This window comes from Eurypyga helias, unplaced genomic scaffold (assembly GCF_000690775.1).
Source record: "Eurypyga helias isolate BGI_N326 unplaced genomic scaffold, ASM69077v1 scaffold18558, whole genome shotgun sequence".
Lineage (NCBI taxonomy): Eukaryota > Metazoa > Chordata > Aves > Eurypygiformes > Eurypygidae > Eurypyga > Eurypyga helias.
This window is the reverse complement of record NW_010265154.1, coordinates 5,848-23,874: the sequence shown is the minus strand read 5'-3', so window position 1 is coordinate 23,874 and position 18,027 is coordinate 5,848. Positions and strand designations below refer to the sequence as shown.

Sequence of the window (18,027 nt, the reverse complement as noted above, 5' to 3'; positions counted from 1 at the left end):
GAGGAAAGTAGCCTTCAATGAGGGGCGCTGGCAGGGAGCCTCCCGTCACCATGGCAACTGCGTGACGGCTCTGGTGGCCGCCAGCTCCGGCCTGTGGCTCCCCCCCAACCCCCACCCCCCTGCTAAGGGGAAGCTCACAGTGGGGGGAAGGGTTATCAGGGAATTAATTTGGCCCAGGACGGGGAGGCGGGAGAGCCACGGTTCGTTGAAAGCTGCCAGGGGCATGGCAGTCCAGAGGCAGGCTTGGTGATTGCTGGCTGTAAGCTGGGCTAGTCATGGCGGGAGCATTTGGGCCGAGCCCTAGTGGGGGTTACTGCTGCCTCGGGCCCGCCCAGGCTTTGTGCATCCCCCACCGCTGGCTCTGGGGCCCCCAGGGCTGTGTGAGCCCCACTGGTGGTGGTGGGGAGCTTGTTCCCCAAACAGATACTCAGCAGAGCCGAGTGATGCTGCACAATCAGGGAAGTACCCGACTGCTCATGGGTAGCACCTGACTGCTCATGGGTAGCACAAGGGAACTACTTTTGTTGTCTTTGTAACGAGTTATCAAATTCTCATGCGCTGTTCTTTTTGAGGGATGCTACTTCCCCCTTGAACGTGCTATTCCTCCCGGGAATCGGGAGGCACCCAGCACTAGCAAATGGCTCTGGCCTTTTGGACACTTGATCCTTCAAGAAAATGGACCGCAAAGAATGTCATGAAATTATTTGTATATGTAGATGAAAGTGTTGCAGTAGACTGATGGCAGGAGTCCTCCTTCAAAATAATAAAGAATGATTATCTCAAGGATTGCTGTTGTATCTTTTGCTAAGGCTTCAAGAGCACCTCATGATGTTACTGTACTAGACAGCTTTGATGAGTTACAACTGGTTGCAAAGCACTGCCTTCATTCAGGGCATGGTCATTATGGCTTCAGCAGGCATCCTTGTGGATTTTTGGTCTCTACAGAACCTCTGCTGAAGCACTGAGAAAAAACGGACAGTGGGAATTTGATTATACCATGATTCAAGGACAGACTAGAGGCCAAGGAACTTGGGATCCAGTTCCTCATTGTGTCCGTGCTGCTCAGTGCAGGACCTGAAGGGCATGTGGGGAGGTTAAGGGTAGCTTTCGACCACTTTTGTACTGGCTTAGCCTTAGCTGCTTCTGTTAGGTTACGTCCACAACCCCTGTCTCTCTTCAGAGAGCAGCTGTCCTACCTTACGTATGTCTTTAAAAAACCTTGCATGATCCCCGTGCCGTGTAAAAGAGTACACGGCTGCACGTGGGGCTGTTCTGCCGACGCAGGGGTGTGCGTAACACCCTCCAGGGTCAGAAACATCCCAGACATTCAGTGCCAAAACAGATAGGCACCAAACTGCCTCTGGGCTTGGATTTTGTTTGTATAAAATTTGTTATAAATTAGAAATTGACTCGCCTGTTTTTTTTTTTTTTTCCCCCCTCCCTTTCCTTTTGCAAAGTGATTCCACAGATTTCTACACAAATCCTTCCCTGGTGGGTTTGCTTCGCTTGAGAGTTGGCCTCACGTCACAGGATCTCAACAAGTTGCTCGTGCCTCTTGAAATAAGTAGCACGTGCTCACAGGCACGCTTCAGGGCTCCTCTCCTGGAGCTGTCCTGGCTGCTGCAGAGCCCCAGCCCACGGGTGTTGGATGCGTGTGGCTGGCTTGTCAAGGGCCTTGGGTTAAAGGTGCTTCATGTCTATCTGGACTGCATCAGCACGTTTTTAAAGTGAACTAAATCCTTCTGTTTGAGGGCTGTCGTGCATTTCCAGGAGCTTTCTGCATGTGTAGAGTGTAACTCCAGAAAGATGCTACTGTGTAACCATGCCGAGGGGCCCTCCTTCCTCTTCTCCTTTTGTGCCTAGGTTGGAGAAGCTCTGCTCCAGATTCTTTCCCCCACAGCTCTGCTGATAAAGCTAAAATGCAGGGACACGGAAATGGCAGAAGTGCAGAGGCAGACACCAGGCATCGAGCAGCATGACATCTGTGGTTGATAGGAATTCACTTAACAGAGTGCAAGTGGGCTGATGAGGAAGGGGACTGGAGGCTGAGGAAGGGGCCTGGAGGCTAAGGCAGGGGCTGGGAGTGTGTTTTTCTTGCAGTAACCTCTCTCCTTGTTCTCCTCCTTCTGTCTTTTCTAGGCAGGACAGGGCTGCTTGCTGATCTCTTGCCCAGTTTTGCTGTGGAGATTATGCCAGGTATTCAGTCATTTCACCCTCCAATCACCCAGTCCTTTGTCATCTTGTCTGTTTATCCTTCTACAGCATCTTTACGTGGCGTACATTTCACTCTTACGTGTGTTTCACCTGGGGATAAAAAGGGAAAAAGCTATTGCTTACGGGGAACGTGAGTTGGGTTGAGATCTGAGAGAGCTGATGCTGGGGCTTGGGGGAGGAACGGCCAGTCTGGGAGCCAGCATGCAGAGAGGGTTGATGCCGTGCCAGGATCGGGATGAGAGCAGAAATGCCAGCGCTGCTCAGGGGAGGTTTCATATCGAGGTCTCTGCTCTCCCCGCTGCTAGCACAAAGGTAACACCGCTCCAGCCTGCGAGACCTTGGCAGCTTCGCGTGCCCTTATGGCTTTGTACGTCATCTGCTCTTGTGCAGTAGTAGCTTCCACTCCCCAGCCCCTGTCCTGCAGGTACCCTGTTGCCTTCACCACAGATGGTAGCACAGGAGGTGCTGGAAATGGAGCACTGGTTAGCACTGGCCCAGCCCCTCCTGTGCATTATCTAGGTAAACGCCAGGTGGTGAGACCAGACACGAAAGCTCTCTGCCGTGAAAAATGCCTCGCTAGCCAAACTGATGAGAGCCCCCCGTTCTGGCACTCCTTGCAGAGGGGACAGGGACTGTGCAACAGATTGTCCTTGGAAGGGAAAAGCTGTGAGAACATGTAGCCCTTGAGCCATCTGATCATCCCCTGACGGTGCCCAAGGAGCGTTGCTTTTGCACGTTCGTGCAAAAATGCAGCTCTACATAAATGTGTGAAGCTGTTTTCAAGTCTGTCCCGGAGATGCAAACCGAGAGAAGGCAGACACTCCCCCGCCTCCAGCATAACCAAAGCTCCCTGGAAGTTCAGCATGGCAGGAGAGAGATTGGTCTTTTCAGCATAGACAGAAGTTGATTCTGTTGTCACCTAACACTTTCTTTCCCCCTGCTATTTACAGTTTTATTGAATGGATATAAAACTCTTGTGCCTTGGCCAGGTAGCTTTCTGGTACCCTCGCTGCATGAGTATAAACAACAAGAAAGTGTCAAAGACAGCGGCGAACCACACTTCAGCTGTTAGCACTGCCTGAATAAACAAAAGCAGATGCTCCTGCAAGCACAAAACAGTAGTTCCCGGACGGTGAGGACACATAACATTTCAGCTTGGTACTCATTTGAATCTCAGGGTTGCACTGAGAAGGGCTGTGACAGAAGATGACAGCTGTACTGGAGGAAGGATTAGGGAATTGCAGGCAAAACTGGTTGAATCCCAGTCTTGTGCATAAAGGAGGAGCCAGCAGGGTCTTTTGCTGTTTTCATAACCACATCAGGGAAGCAAATGGTCTAACTTGTTGTGAAGTTAAATCCTTCCTGATTCATAGGTCCCTGTGACTGGGACACCGATGTCTGACATCCACTCCTGGTGCCAGCTGTCTTGCAGTGTGCGGTGCACGTGCTGACCTGACCTCCTTTTGTGCTCCTGCGAAAAGTACTCCTAGTACTTTTTTTCAGAAAGACCACAGATACCCCTGCAATGGACTTGCCGTTTGGTTTTTCCCTCTATCAGGCTTTTATCCTTCATGGAGTGGTTGTGAACTGTTCGCTAGTGGTTCTGGAGGTCTGACATCTGAGCTGCGTTGCAAAGCTGTGTCTGGCTACTTCTGTCGTGCGACACTGTTTCACCTCCTTCTCTGTATCGGTGATGGTCATACAGAACAAGATGAGAATGTGACAAGAAGCCACTGAGCTGTTGGCCTGCTTGGATCAGCATTGGTTAGGAAGTACAGGACTGGAAAGGATGGTCTGGCTCGCTGCCTTGCTTGCTATCCCAGACCCCGTGTAAGTTTGTCCCTTCTGTAAGCTTAGCAAGCCTAAGCGTGGCCTGGGTTTGGCCTTTCTCCCTCCCGTTGAATCGCTTTTCTTGATGTGCTCTATGTAGCTTTCATCTACATTACTCATAGCCTGTTTATTCCTATTTATGTAAGACCTTCAACTACAATACCTGCTTTTCCTCCTAGCATTCGTCCTCCTTAGCATATTTGCTGGCAGCAGCTATGTCTGCTCTCAGCCTTCTTTTTAATAGCCTGATGCAGTGAGCTTCAGCCCTCCTGGTGCAGGGCAGGCTGTTGAGCCCCTTCTTCCCCTCAAATCCCCGCTTGGCATCAGTTCCACCCTGAATTCATCTTTTCTTGTACGAAGATGGCCAAAGCTGTGTAACCTCAGTGACTTCAGATGAAGTGACCTGGAGGCCTTATATGGTGGTATTAGTCGCGCCATTTACTTAACTCTACTTACTTAACTCCCCTGGGCATTGGACTGCATTGGCTGTTTTTGTGTCGGTTTTGCATAACTCCTCACCGTCCTCTTACGATGGAATAGTGTGCTTTCTTTTCTTTTTCAGAGCAGAGGTGGTTCTCAATCTTTGAACCCGTGACCTTGGAAGCATTGCTGCGTACTTCGAAATTCAGCCTGTTGCCGCACTGCGTGTTTCTTACTGTAGGCCCCAGGACAACCGGCCCTTCCTATAACATATCCCAGGCTTCATCTGTAGTGGCAATGCTCCCCTCCCTCTTACCCGCAAGACACATTAACACATTCTTATTTTCTGTGTCAAGGTCATTAATGAAAATAGTAATTCGGGTGGCTCCTAGCACCGGCACTTGAGGAGCCGTATCAGTCATCTCTGCTCGGCTCTTGCTTTGCCATTCATGAGTGCTTCCCTCCAGCCGTTTCCTTATTCATTAGCTGAATTATTTCTCAGTGTATAGTAGCTTCACCAAAAAAAATTATTCCACAGGGACCAAAATTATCTGCAAATTTGAATGAAATGCATCTGTTTCAGCCAAAAAAAGAAAAAAATGTTCAAAAAATATAAAACATTTCACTTGACACTTCCGAAATGAAGTGTTTTGATTTGTAAATGCCAGATCTCTCACTGACATTTCTTAAAGGAAATTGTAAGCTCTAGGTTAAAAATGGCATTAAAGAAAGGGGAGTTGTTTGTAAAAGAGCTAAGGAAAACTCCAACAAAGCCAAGAATTTTACTTTTGTTCAGGCGGAATGCTCTGAATGATTCAAAAGAGGCTCTTATTTTTGCATTTTGTTAAGAACGAGAAAGAAGTTCTGTTTTGATTGTACCGAGCTGAGCATTTTCCCTTGACTTTTCGTCTTAGCGATGCGTGCGAGAGGTGCTCTCTTTTCCGGTGTAATTCTGTACTCGCACCACAGTCCTTCTTTCAGTGCTTCTACACCTGAAACAGTAACGTACCAGGAGACCCCGCAGTGAAGGCCAGACTGGTTGGAAACAGTGGTCTCCTGTTTTTTTTTCCCTGGGGTGGGGGGGGTCAACCCTACCCCGCTGCAAAGCAGCCCCCACCACTTCTTTTCCTTTCTTAGCATCTTGTTCAACCACACCTGGAGTTTTTGCACACGGGGGTCCCCATACCAGCGGTCTAGACAGCTTGGTGCATCTCTGTGACTTAAAACCAACACCAGGCCTCTTATACATTCCGAGTCTGGGCATTTCTTGTTCCGGTTAACATTCATGGAGCAGTCCCTTAATCCCGGGAAGCACCACGCGGCAGCAGGCGCAGCCCTGCGCGCACCATCCCCTGCAGAGCGTGGGAGCTGGGAGCTGCCCCGGCGCAGGCTGGAGACCTGCTCCCCCCACGGCTGCTGCGGATTTCCCCGCAGCCAAGTCTGAGAAACCTTTTCTCGTTCCCCTTCCCGCTCAAACCCCATCCTGGCTTTTGTGGATCAGCTCGCCTGTGCTTTCACTTGTAGGGGGGTTTACAGCCGCTCCCTTTCGGGGCCTGGCAGGCATCATGTGGGGCTTCAGCAGGGGGGAAAAAACACGCGGTTGTTAGGTTTCCTGGCTGGCTGCAGCGCCTGAATAGGATGTTCGTTCGGCACATTCAAAAGAATAATTGCATGCGTGGGCCTAGTTGCGAAGGGGCAGGCCTTGGCTCATTCACTGGGCTATTTATAGTGTGCTTTTCACCATCGTTTGTCCCATTAAAACTAGGATGTGGGTAGGGAACAAACACGCAAGCGAGGCATGAACATGGCTGGGAAGAATGAGTTTTTGATGAGATCCAAATACTAATGGGGTACATCCTGTGGCATTGGTACAGGTCTGCCGTGGGGCAAAGGGTTTCTGTGCTGGGGAGCCAGAGCTCCTGCCTCCGTGCTGCTCGCCTCTCCGCCAGCCAGGGCTGTCGCAGGAAGGGACCACGTTCCTGTAGCTCCATTTCTCACTGTCATGTGCCATTTCTGCTTCGACACAGAGGGGAGCCTAGTCCTAGACCAGCAGGGAGCTTCTGTTCTTCACCTCTCTGTTTTGCCCCTATGCTCTCCCCTGTGAGGATGTTGCTGACGTCCCCTCCCACAGCAGTGTGCAGTCCTGTAAGTATCTCTTTCTCCCCTTGTTTTCCAGAGTGGGTCTTTGTGGGCCTGGTGATCCTGGGAGCGTTCCTCTTCTTCCTCCTGGTGGGAATTTGCTGGTGCCAGTGCTGCCCACACAGCTGCTGCTGTTATGTCCGCTGCCCCTGCTGTCCTGAATCTTGCTGCTGTCCCCGAGCACGTGAGTGACCCTCTCCAAGCCTGGCACAAGGCTTCTCCTGCGCTGCTGCTGCTCCCCAGAAGAACAGGAGGAGAATCTGCTAATACTTTCTTTGCCCTGAGCACTTTGCTTGACCGAAGGACTGGTTCTTAGGGAGTGAAGCGTCTGACCTATTGCTCAATGGTTGAGCGCTCAAAGTTAATTACAAGTGTAATTCCCCAAGCCTTCCCTGCCTTGGCAGCTGTGCCTCCTCCTGCAAAGGGTCATGTTCCCCTTCCAAAGTTGTTGTGGTGTCAGTGAATGTTGCGGGTCAGAGCTAAGAGCATTCTGGGTGGTTTCTTCCCGGCAACGCAAAGCAGCTGCCCTCTAACAGTGCAAAATCCTTGCAACCCAGCAAGGTTCCTGGTCAGACTCAGGTAGATAATCTGTCAAGTTTCATGAGCTTCATCCCTGCTACTGGAGTCCTCAGCTGTTTTTAAAGCTGACTTGCCGCTAAATCAGGGCAGCAGTAATGCCGGCTCCAACACTCCGGATGTCCTTCAAGTGCTGGGCATCTTGCAGCGCTCACCTGACCTGCCGTGTGCACTTTTTAAACTCCCCTCAGTGCCCTTTGGGGCTCAGAGAGGTTCAGATTGGTCCTTCCCATTTCATTTGTCCTGTTTTCTGCTGCTGGGTGTCACCAGGCTTGGCGATGTGCGGGTTTCGGTTGCGTGCTCTGTGGGTCTGTGGGAGGCTGGTGTGATGCTGACTGCTGTTCTTTTTCCTTTTCAGTGTATGTAGCAGGCAAGGCAGCAAAAGCTGGGTACCCTCCTGCAGTCTCCTCCATGCCAGGTCCCTACTACATCCCCAGTGTTCCTGTAGCCGGCGTCCCATCTCCTGCTGTGCTGATGGATAAGTCACACCCTCCTCCCTTAGCCCCAAGTGAATCCAGCGGAGGAAGCCAAAATGGTAATTTGCAGTGCCAGGCACAGCATTCAGTCCTCTTACTGGGAGCAGGGCTGGGAGAGGGAAGAATGATTGTCACCGGCAGAGTGGCATGAACAGGAGAGAGAGGCAGCATTATAATCCTGGCTCCGACAACGACATTTGCATGGTCCAACTTTGCTGGTGCCCTCAGCGCAGCGTCAGTGTGTGGGTGCCTAATGAGGTCAGCAGGGAATGGGCGACCAAGGTCATGCCTGGGACCCCTCTCGTGGCTACTGCAGACCTTTACTTGCTCAGGAGAAAAGGATGAGGATGATTTCAGGGGAGCAGAGGCAGTGGCCATTCTCCCCTTAGAGCTGGTGCCTTGCAAGCAGCTCTCCCTTGGTAAACTCTTCTTCCTGTCCTTGGCAGGGCACTGCTTGCTTCTGGCAGCAGTTTTTGCTGCAGCATGGTTTACTCTCCCCATGGCATTTTGGGCACAGGGACATGCTCCCTCAGCGTTTCTACCCAAGAGCCTTGGGGCTGGATCCCCTCCCCTACTTTACGCAAGTCAGTGAGTCACTTCTTTTGTTCAGCCTTTGCATTTGTGAAATGTGAGTGATAAAAGGCTTCTGACTAGAAAGGAGTTGTGGATCAATGTCAGACGTGGAGTATCAGTGTGATGACTCTAGCTGGGTGAGGGTCACCTCTCCCGCTGCGAAGGAAGCTGCCATCAAGGAAAGAGAGGGGAGCTAGTTAGCCACACGCTAGCATGTCAGGATCGGAATGGCTGTCTAAATTCAAACGTGCTGCAGCAGAAGTGACTCTCACCAGTGCAGAGTCACCGTACTGACACGGTACGTCTGCCATTCATCCAGCCACAGGGCTGATTTCAAAGCACCATGCAAATGATCGGGTGTTAAATTTGCTCATGACAATGTTTGCTAAGACACTTCCGAAAAGACAAGATCAAGTGGCATAATCAAATACTTAAGCTCGTGGAACAGCCCTACGCATCCTTCCACTGCCCCAGTCAGTATATTAACCTTTCTGTAATTACAGAAAATGTTTTCCTTCCACAGCGATACTTTCTTTTCTCCCACTGAAATCAAAACAGAGCTCTGGAACGGAGCATTTTAAAATAGGAAATAAATCAGTCACTGATCCAAAGCAGAATGTATCCAGTTCAAAAGCCTTTGTCAGAAAGTGATGAATGGCAGCCCAGTGCTTAATTTTTTTCTCCTGCGATGAACGGCCCCGTGTGTAGCGCGTGGTGTTGGCCGTGGGAACTCCAGGGATTCTTTAAGAGTCAGATCACAGCCCCAGTCTCGTCTCTGCTGTGCGTTACTAGCAGCGCACGAATGCGGAATGGAAAACTGCAGATGCGTTTGGTGACCAGATGGAACAGCTCTTAGCGTCCCGTGGTCATTACACAGAAAGATGCATTTATTAACAAAACCATTATTAAGGAGTTTTAACTGTTGTGATGAGACAACAGAGGCTCTTGATCTTTTTTTTATTTTTAATTGGTATTTTTTGCCGTGGTGTGGACAAGTCCTTAGTCTGGATCATGCACCTGTTGTTCAAGGTGTTCAGTGAAATGTGGAGCTAAGGAAGGGTGATACCCTGCACCCCATTCCTTTTCTCTCAAGGTCCTCCACACTGCCAGAATATCCCCTAATTCCAGGCTGTGGAAGAGAAAACATGTGGCTGTTCAAAGCTAGTTGTGTGCCAGTTGGCCAGACAGCAAGCTGAAGAAAACAGGTAATGGTTGAGTTTACAAAAAAGGCCTTTTCTCAGAAGGAGCCTTAGTCAGGGTCTGTGCCCTCCTCTCAGCCAGTGTAGGTTGGCTCTGAAACTTGGTATCTTTGAGGCCTCAACCTTTCTGGCAGGTTTATTTTAAAAAGTGGGATCAGAAGTGCTGGGGGATAGAGACTGGCGGATTTGGCAGTCCTGGCTGCCAGGCTAAAAGGGACAGCCTGTGCCCCAGGTAGTTTCTGTGCTTACCAATGACCCCTGGGAGGTGAGCTGGTGAGCAGACCCAGGCGTGAGATTATTCAGAAAACTCGTCTGGGGTTCCATAAAAGCCATGCGGCAAAGCTCCAGCGAAGCCTAGGAACTCCATCCGAAACATAGGGCTGAACAGGGGAGCAAAGCAACTTGGAGCTCTTATTTGGAAGAGCGCTGGCCATGCCTACGTTAGGATGCCCTGTCTGTTTCACATGCAGGGGTTACCTGGAGTGTCTTATGTGGATTTCTTCCATCCTGCCCACAGGGAAGTTGTCGACTGCGGAGCAGGACTCCACCCCTCCAATATGGAAAGTGTGTGAGGATGAGTCGACATTTCCTTCCTAACCACACTTGTCTGAAAAAACCAGTCGTGCTGTCCTTTCTGGGGAGGGAGGGAGCTTACAGTTTTTGCTGACTTAGTGCCACCCACGGAAGAATAAAAAAAGTGCCCACAGTTAAACACAAATTAAACATCAGAAACGTAGGAACTGTTTCGGGTGAAGAAAATCTGGTCTAACAGGGAAGAATGTTCCATTCCCTCTGACTTCAGGGAATGGTTCTGGACAAGTAGTTAACATCTCTGCATCTTCATTCCCTTATAATTAAGATGGGCCTAAAAATATTCAAACCTTATTAAAGGGTTATGGCAATTTACGGATGAAGGAGGGGATGTGAAGAGGAAGCAATAATATTGTTGGTTCTCACACGAAGGAATAATGGAGAGATTTAATAAGTTGAACATTCAATATCACTGCGAGAAGTATTTAATAAATAAACATAGCGACAAAATATGCTTTATCTATAATGGAAAATACGTTTTATGAGCTCTTCACAGTCATCTTTGCAGATTTAATTCCAGAGTTAATTTCTGGATGCTTACAGACTTAACCAAGAAATTCATTATCCTTTGGATACACAGCTGCAGTAGCAGGTCGAGCGTGAAGCCTAGTTAATTCTCCATCACTTCCAGGAGCTGTAGGTGTTGCCCAAATAGATATTTGGCACAGCCTCAGTGTGAGCAGTGGCTCTGGGGAGGCAGAGTCTAGAAGCTGCCTGTTGAAGTTCCCCAAAGGTTATTAGTAGGTCAGTCGTTTCCAGCTGATAGCGGCTTGCTGGTCTGTGTGTAAACGAGGTGGCAGCTCAGCTGAGCTTCTAGTCGGCACCTTGGAAGAAAGAATAGCAAGAGGCCTCTTTCCTGATAAGGTACCAGGCAGGGGTCAGCTACGGCGGTGAGGTGGAGGACTCACCTGGCTGCCGTTGCTCATGCAGTGCAGCAGGAGTCATCGCTTCTGAGGCTGGTCAGTCCGGCTGCTCTTTATAGCCACAGTCTCACTTGAGGAGACGTGAGGGTCTTCCGCTTTGGATTCCCTGAGTTCTGTAAATCACTGTGTGCGTTTGTGGTTGCTGCGCGCACATCCGTGGGGGTAATAAAACAGGCTGCTGTCAGCTGAGCTGTCTGGAGACACACTGAAAGCAGGACCCTGGTAGACCCATACCGTGTTTTCACATCTAACACCTTTCCCAAGCACAGACACGCAAGGTAATAGTTCAGGTTGTAGCTACTTACCTTACATGTGCAGAGTCAAAACCCTCAGTAAAGCACTTTCCTCCTGAAGCAATGTGCGGGATTATTACAGGAGTCGTTCTCCCTGTTCCTGCGGCACAGCCGTGTCTGAAGCAGAGCGTGGTTATTTAATAGTGCGCAGACACGCACAGCAGTTTGGGACAGAAGGTACCTAAGAATACCACTGCCAAGTCCTCGCTCAGCCCACGCGGTGCATACTATGCAGCGTACTACCAAACCCATCTGGTAGTAGGTTGCTGTATCGGGATGTGGGATAAAACAGAACAGGTTGGCTCGAAAGCACCGATTGAAATGGTGCCATGAGAGAAGTGCTCACGCAACGCTGCAGTATTCACACGAGGGAACGTGTTAGCCCCGTGCAAGGCAGATGGGTTCCGTTTTGTGGTGCTGAGTGAATTGTCCTCACAACAGTTCTCTGATCAGGACAAATTTGAGGGTTGTAGTCCTTTTTTTGTCCTTAGACCTGTGTTTCCATCAATCTTGAAATAGCCCCTGGCTGAGACATTTCTTAAATAATCTGCTATAAAAGCCTTATTTTGCTCAGCGGCCTGGTAGGTGGAGTTCTCTGTTTGCTGGCTATCCACCTGCCTTGGGGTAGTCGAGCTGTTTGCAGGGTTGGCATGTGAGTGTGCATGGAGCCAGCCTGCTGGAGGAAGAGCTGCTGTGGCTCCAGGTGTATAGGGGCTTCTTTTCTACACACAGGAATGTGGAAAAGCCAAAAAAAGCTGTCCAGGCTTCCCCTGCAAATGGAGTAATCCCAGGAGTCAAACACGTAACGTATGTGTAAGACACACCTCTTCTGTAAAATGAAGCATGTAAAGAGTGCCCAAGCAGGCAGTTTCACAGTTACCTGGTGACCTGATGGGTATAGATCTCAGAGCAGGGTGATGTGCTTTGTGGGACTTGCTGGATTTCCTTCTGTATGCTCTGGAGCATCTCCTGCCACATGCTCTTCAACCTGTGTGAGCAGAATTCGTAGGGGTGGGAGGGTGGCATGGTCCTGCAGAGCAGCAGCTCCCGCATGCCCGGCCACCTGCTTGCTCTGCAGGCTGGGAGCTTACGGCTGCATGGAGGCAGCCTGATCTCCCGGGACTGCTCCTCCCGTGCCACGATGAATCCTTTCGGTAGTGCTGAGGAAGGGGAAATGAGTGCTGCTGTTCTCTCTGCCATCCTCGGTGGGAGGTGGAGTTGCTCTGTGGCAATGACACCTCTTCAGGCATTTGGCTGTACAGACTGGGCATTTCCAAACCTTTCTTTGCTGTTACTGCACACGTTCTAAGTGATGCAGCTGCTCACAACTTCGCAGCCCACGTTCTAGGCAAATTTCTTCTGAGGCAAGGACTGAGTCACTCTGTATTGGGAGACGCAGCCTACCTGCCCGCAGATGGGAATGCAACTACAGAAGCAATATTGTCAAAAGCCTCCTGTGATTTAGGTGGGTTTTCCTCTAACGCTTTGCTTTCCTCCCCAGCAGTGCGCAAAGGGTACCGGATCCAGGCTGACAAGGACAGAGACTCCATGAAGGTGCTGTACTACGTCGAGAAAGAACTGGCTCAGTTTGACCCAGCTAGGAGGATGAGAGAACGATGTGAGGAACAAGCATGGTTTGGTTTTTCTTTTTTCTCCCCACTGACCTGTAGAAGTCGCTGCAAGTCTATAGTTCAAAGTTTACTGGCTTTGCCTTAGAGCCAGACACTGGGATATGATGTCCAGGACATGGTAGTTGAGGCAGATAAAGTCTAGATTTTAGACATCTACAGATATGTTCTGGTTTTGAAGATCTGCTGCTTACCTAATCATCCTTAGAACAAACAAGGTGTGGGAGATTCAAACGCTCATGAAAATTGGCCACTTGGATAATTACACTTTTGGTTCATCAGCATCTGAAGAGCCAAGTCGGTACTCATGCCTTCTGCAGCCCGTGGTGTGAGAATAGCTGGGATACTGGCCTCACCATTTCTAGATGCCTTATGGTGTGGTGCCTGTAAATTCCCAGCATGGCAAAATAGGAGAGGGCCGATTTTATGGAAAGCATGCTTTGTGGGCTGCAGCGACCACACTGGTGTGAAGGATGCAGAAAGGTAGTTCAGAGCAGCTGTTGCCCTGAAGAAGGAGCAGGGACTATAAGGGGGTTGTCAGGTTTTGTGACGCTGGTCAGTGTTAGATCAGAGGTGGTACGTGCATCCGTACAGAGCGTGGCAGTCGGACTGCTGGAGGTGAAGGGGAGGAGGGTGGTGCACGGGGCCGTGATACAAACTCAGAACCGAGCTCTGTGCAGAGCAGTCTTCCAATACCTTCTGGCGAGCTGTATTTCTGTAAATAAAGGCTGAAGCTGCGCTTAGCGGGTGTCAGAAGGCAAACCCAAGTGAGGATCCTTTCACATTAGGAGGCAGAGGCAGGACAAGGTGTGTGCATAAGGAGGGCTTGCAGTGCTGCTCTGTCCTCCGGCTGTGCTGCATGGAGGACAGCAGGAGGCTGGAGGCTCAGTTCCTGTGGGCAGCATCCGACACGGGCAGCATCCGATTTGCACGGAGCTAACCCACACTAGGCACTGGTAGAGGCTCGTGTAACACAGACACGTGAGATCCTGCAAATCAGTGAAGGTAAGGGCTTTAGGGAATGACACTACATCAAAGCTCTGTACAGATTAGGCATTAACAAATGATATGTACTTCTAAAACAGTCATTGCTGAGCACACTTTCTTCTCCACCCACGAGGTTTACTATAAAAAGACCTCTCCAGATTGGTATGTCAGGCCTCCAGATGTCAGTGTGCTTGACGGGGTAGAGACTGACAGTGATTCAGACAGTCTCTTACTTCTTTCTTCATCTTCTTTTGAGGGGGTTGGTTTTGTTTTAGCTGGGCAAGTCGGGCTAAATCCAGAGCCAGCCTGTCTCACACAACGGCTGTGGTGATGTTGCACCGAGCGCAGTGCCCACCTTGCGCGGGTGGAGAGCTCACTCCTGTGCCTGAAGCAGGGCTGGGGGGGGATTTCGGCACGAAGGCTGAGCTCGGTTGTCAGAACACAGGCACCTGGCGCCACTTGCGGTACCCTTAGAATGTCCAACCTGGCTGCCAGCTACCGGTTCAGATGACCTGTAGGCCTAATAGCAGCTCTGTGTCCAAATTGAGCCCCAAGGGGTCTTGTGAAAGATCAGTCAAGGGTTTGGAGAAGGGCCTTGGAATTCCATTTTGAACTTTTTCTAACAGAGGGCAGCTCAGCTTCTTTCTGAAGCAGCTGCGGCTGGGCCGCTGCAGCCTTCCTGTCCTCTCCTCCCTTCTCACGCATGCTGTCAGGGCATGCCTGTCTCATTTCTTCTCTGCAACCTCCCCTCCAGATAACAACACCATCTCCGAACTCAGCTCTCTGCACGAGGAGGATTTGAACTTCCGGCAGCCCTACCGCCAGGTGCGACGGAAGCCTCTGCCTCCCGCGGAGGACCTGGATGGCGATGCCGAATACTGGGCAGGAGTGATGGGCGGCGGCAGCACCTCCAGATCACAGGCTGTCTCCGATTACAGAGATGAGCGGGACAGTTTCCGGCACAGGTGAGGAATGCTGCACTGGAAGGCAGGTATATCTGGCAAAGCAGTAGGGAAAGGAGAAGGGACAGATAGGCTGGTAGCTCTTCTCCACTTCCTGCTGCTCTGGTTCTGCTTGGCAGGACAGAGGGGTCAGAGGAACATGGAAACTGGAGATGTCATTAGATGAGGTCAGAATCAATCTCATTCCCACAAGTCTGCAGAAGACTACACAGCTGGGCAAAGCCAGCTACCGGCCCCATTCCAGGTGGGATGTGAAAGAGATCGATAGGAAACCAAGCCACCCTTCTCAAGGTGCTCTCTTGAGATTTGTACCTGACCTCTCCAGTACTTCTCAGTGCTGGTGTGCTAATTAGGAATCAGGCCCTGATGCTGTGGTGCAGCCAGAGCTGTACGTAGCCCTACAAGCTGTAGGGCCAAGGAGAAGCCCGTCCTGCTCTGCATACTGGAGGACAGGGGAGGTGCACTCAGGCTAATCTCAGCTGGCGTTAGACATGCAGAGTCAGAGCTATCCGCACTAAGGTGCCGTTACAGGCAGCAGAGAGAAGCAGGGATTTCGAGGATGTGATACACATCTTCCTACAGAAGATGAAAACAGGTCAGGTGATTCCTGCCCCAGGAGTCCCTGCTTCCCTCCCCTGTCTGCAGAGGCAGCCAGGGGGATGGGTACAGCTGCCTTCTGCCCTCTAATACTACCTCTTCCCTCCTTCAGCCAGCAGCGGTCCAAGTCCGAGATGTTGTCCCGCAAGAGTTTCTCTGTGGGAGTGCCAGCCGTCTCCATGGACGAGCTGGCGGCCTTTGCCGAGTCCTACAGCCAGCGGACCCGGCGGGCAGACAGCCAGGAAACTCGACGTTTCGAGCGGTCGGAGTCGCACAGCGGCCGTGGTGGAGGGCTGCCCCACCAGGATAGCTCCATGGAGGAGTACTACACCAAGAGAAGCAGGGGGAACCGAGAGCCGCTGACGGACTCGGATCGGGGCTGGTCGTACAGTCCACCCCGGAGACGGGCCCACGAGGAGAAGCACCTGCCCAGGCTGGTGAGCCGGACGCCCGGAGGGAGCCAGAAATACGATCACTCCTACCTCAGCAGTGTCTTGGAGAGGAAATCCCGGAGCTATGATGAGAGCGGCGACCACAGTGAAACCCCCTCAAAGCTGAGCTCGCAGCCCAGCCAGAGAGGGGGAACATACTATGCCTGGTCACCACCCTCCACCTACAAAGCTGAGAAGTCGCAGCAGCAGGCGCAGCAGCCACCGTCACCGCCTCCGGAGGAGGAAGGGGAGGACACCCTGCCCCCATACAGCGAGAGGGAGCTGAGCCGAGGCCCTTCGTACAGGGCCAGGGAGCAGGCCTACCTCAACGCCTCGGACAAGAAGAGGAAAAAGGACCCCAAGAAAACAGTGAGGCCATCCATGTCTGGTGTTCCTGATCCAAATAGGCTGAGCGGGGAGTCACCAGACAGGGTTTACTAGCCAGAGTTGAGGGGAGGGGGGCTCTCCAGGGGCGTAGAGCCTGGAGTCCCGGCATGGGGAACCCCAGATAAGGGGAGTTACTCTGGGAAGAGGGCAGTCACTGTGGGTGGAGGAGGCCAGAAAAGGAAATAGCTCCTATACAGAACTCCACGATGGCAGGGAGAGAGAGATGTGCCTGGGACTGGGGAGGTAAGGGATGTTTTTGGCAACTGTGGCCTGGTGATCCAAGGAAGTGGGGGTTTATCTAGGGTTTAGGAGGCTCACGGTAGGGAAGGGAACTTACCCAGGGCTTACAGAAATTGCAGGGCATTACTTTGGCCTTGACCTTTGTTGAGGAAGGGTTGAGAGGTTCTGTTCTTCTGGACTGGAACAGGGCTAGGAGCCAGGCACAGTGTGAGACCTGAGGTCGTTCTGAAAGGGGTGAGAGGACAGAGTCCAGTGGGTGCACGCCCACAGGCACGTGTATGGGCCATGCACGCCAAAGGCATTCCTCACACAGGGTACCAGGAGTGCAGAGCATCCTGGTGAGTCTGGGGAGGACTGGTGAGTGTACGGTTGTTGGGGAAGGGCAGCTGGCTGAAGGCTGTTCGTGGGGGAGACCTTGTCGCTAGAGCAGCGTGGCTGTTAGGCCTGAGCCTCGGTGGCACGTGAGAGAGGGGAAAGAGGTGTGAGCAGACAAGGCCGTTGCCATTTGGCTGTGTCTCTGTCGCAACTACATCTTTGTTCGTTCCATCAGTGCTTTCCTGTTGATGTTTCTCTCCTCTCTTTCAGAACGACTTTCCTACAAGGATGTCCCTTGTGGTGTGAAGCTGGGGACATGCTCATGGGCTGGATACTGTGAGGTGACTGCGGTGGAAAAGATGCAGAGCAACCAGCAGGACAGGCCTCCGTGAACCTTTGCAGCCACCAGCCACGGACTCTTTGTTTCAATTGTTTGTTTCATCGGGAATGCAGAGGCTTTTGTAAGAGACAGACTCGCGTGAACAGCACTCGATCTCAGAGGCTCTGGGAGCGTGCCAGGAAAAGGACGCCAGGGCTCTCTTTGGCACCCTGTTTGCCAGTGCCCTCCATTCTGCGCTGGAAGGCAGCCGCGTCCCTACTGGCCTGACGGCCCTGAACTACAAGCGAGGCTGCCTTTGTGCCCCTTGCCCTGCCTGATGTGCAGAGAGGGGCCTGTGTGCGTACCTCTTGCTCTCTCTGTCCCCTTAGTTCTCTGTATGGATTAAACGCTGTCTCCATACTTCTACTTGGAGCCTTTTCTGTATCATCCCCATGCTGGGAAGAGGCCTTGTTCTCACAGCTGCAGACTGCCTCCAACTGACTGGGTCCTAGATTGTGACAGGAAATCTGCATCCTTTCAGACACTGTAGAAAAAGACGGATGAGGTGATGCTTTGGCAAGGGCTGAACAGAGACAGAAAGACAATTATGGGCTGGTCTGTTCAATATATTTAGTTCTGTTCATTGTGTGATGAGTTGCAGGTGAGATTGATGTGTTGTTTTGAAAGTGGATCCAAGTAGCTTTTATTGTGATGAGAGCATGATGTGTTTTTTCCCCCATCCCCAACTGTGATTTGTTTTGATAGGGTTGCATTTTCTTGCACCTGAGCTGTGACCCTGTAGAGCTTCAAGCTGGAATATCTACTCCACCGTGTCACCAGCAGTGCTCTAGCCTTGCTGGCGCTCTGCTTCCAGCACCACCAGACGTCTCTGCCTAGTGCGGGCCCTCTTTTAAAGAAGCAAAAAGG

At 51.4% G+C, this 18,027-nt stretch overlaps 1 protein-coding gene across 1 annotated transcript in view; it reads left to right on the top strand.

Annotated features, from left to right (window-relative positions):
• ILDR2 (immunoglobulin-like domain containing receptor 2) overlaps positions 1 to 17,087 on the top strand; it is a 32,521-nt gene extending 15,434 nt beyond the window's left edge. Inside the window, exons 4-10 of the mRNA XM_010156638.1 lie at positions 2,140 to 2,196; positions 6,641 to 6,787; positions 7,538 to 7,714; positions 12,739 to 12,852; positions 14,604 to 14,814; positions 15,521 to 16,208; positions 17,052 to 17,087. Coding sequence (XP_010154940.1) covers positions 2,140 to 2,196; positions 6,641 to 6,787; positions 7,538 to 7,714; positions 12,739 to 12,852; positions 14,604 to 14,814; positions 15,521 to 16,208; positions 17,052 to 17,087 — 1,430 coding nt within the window. The remainder of the gene's footprint in view (positions 1 to 2,139; positions 2,197 to 6,640; positions 6,788 to 7,537; positions 7,715 to 12,738; positions 12,853 to 14,603; positions 14,815 to 15,520; positions 16,209 to 17,051) is intronic.
• The last annotated feature ends 940 nt before the right edge of the window (positions 17,088 to 18,027 follow it).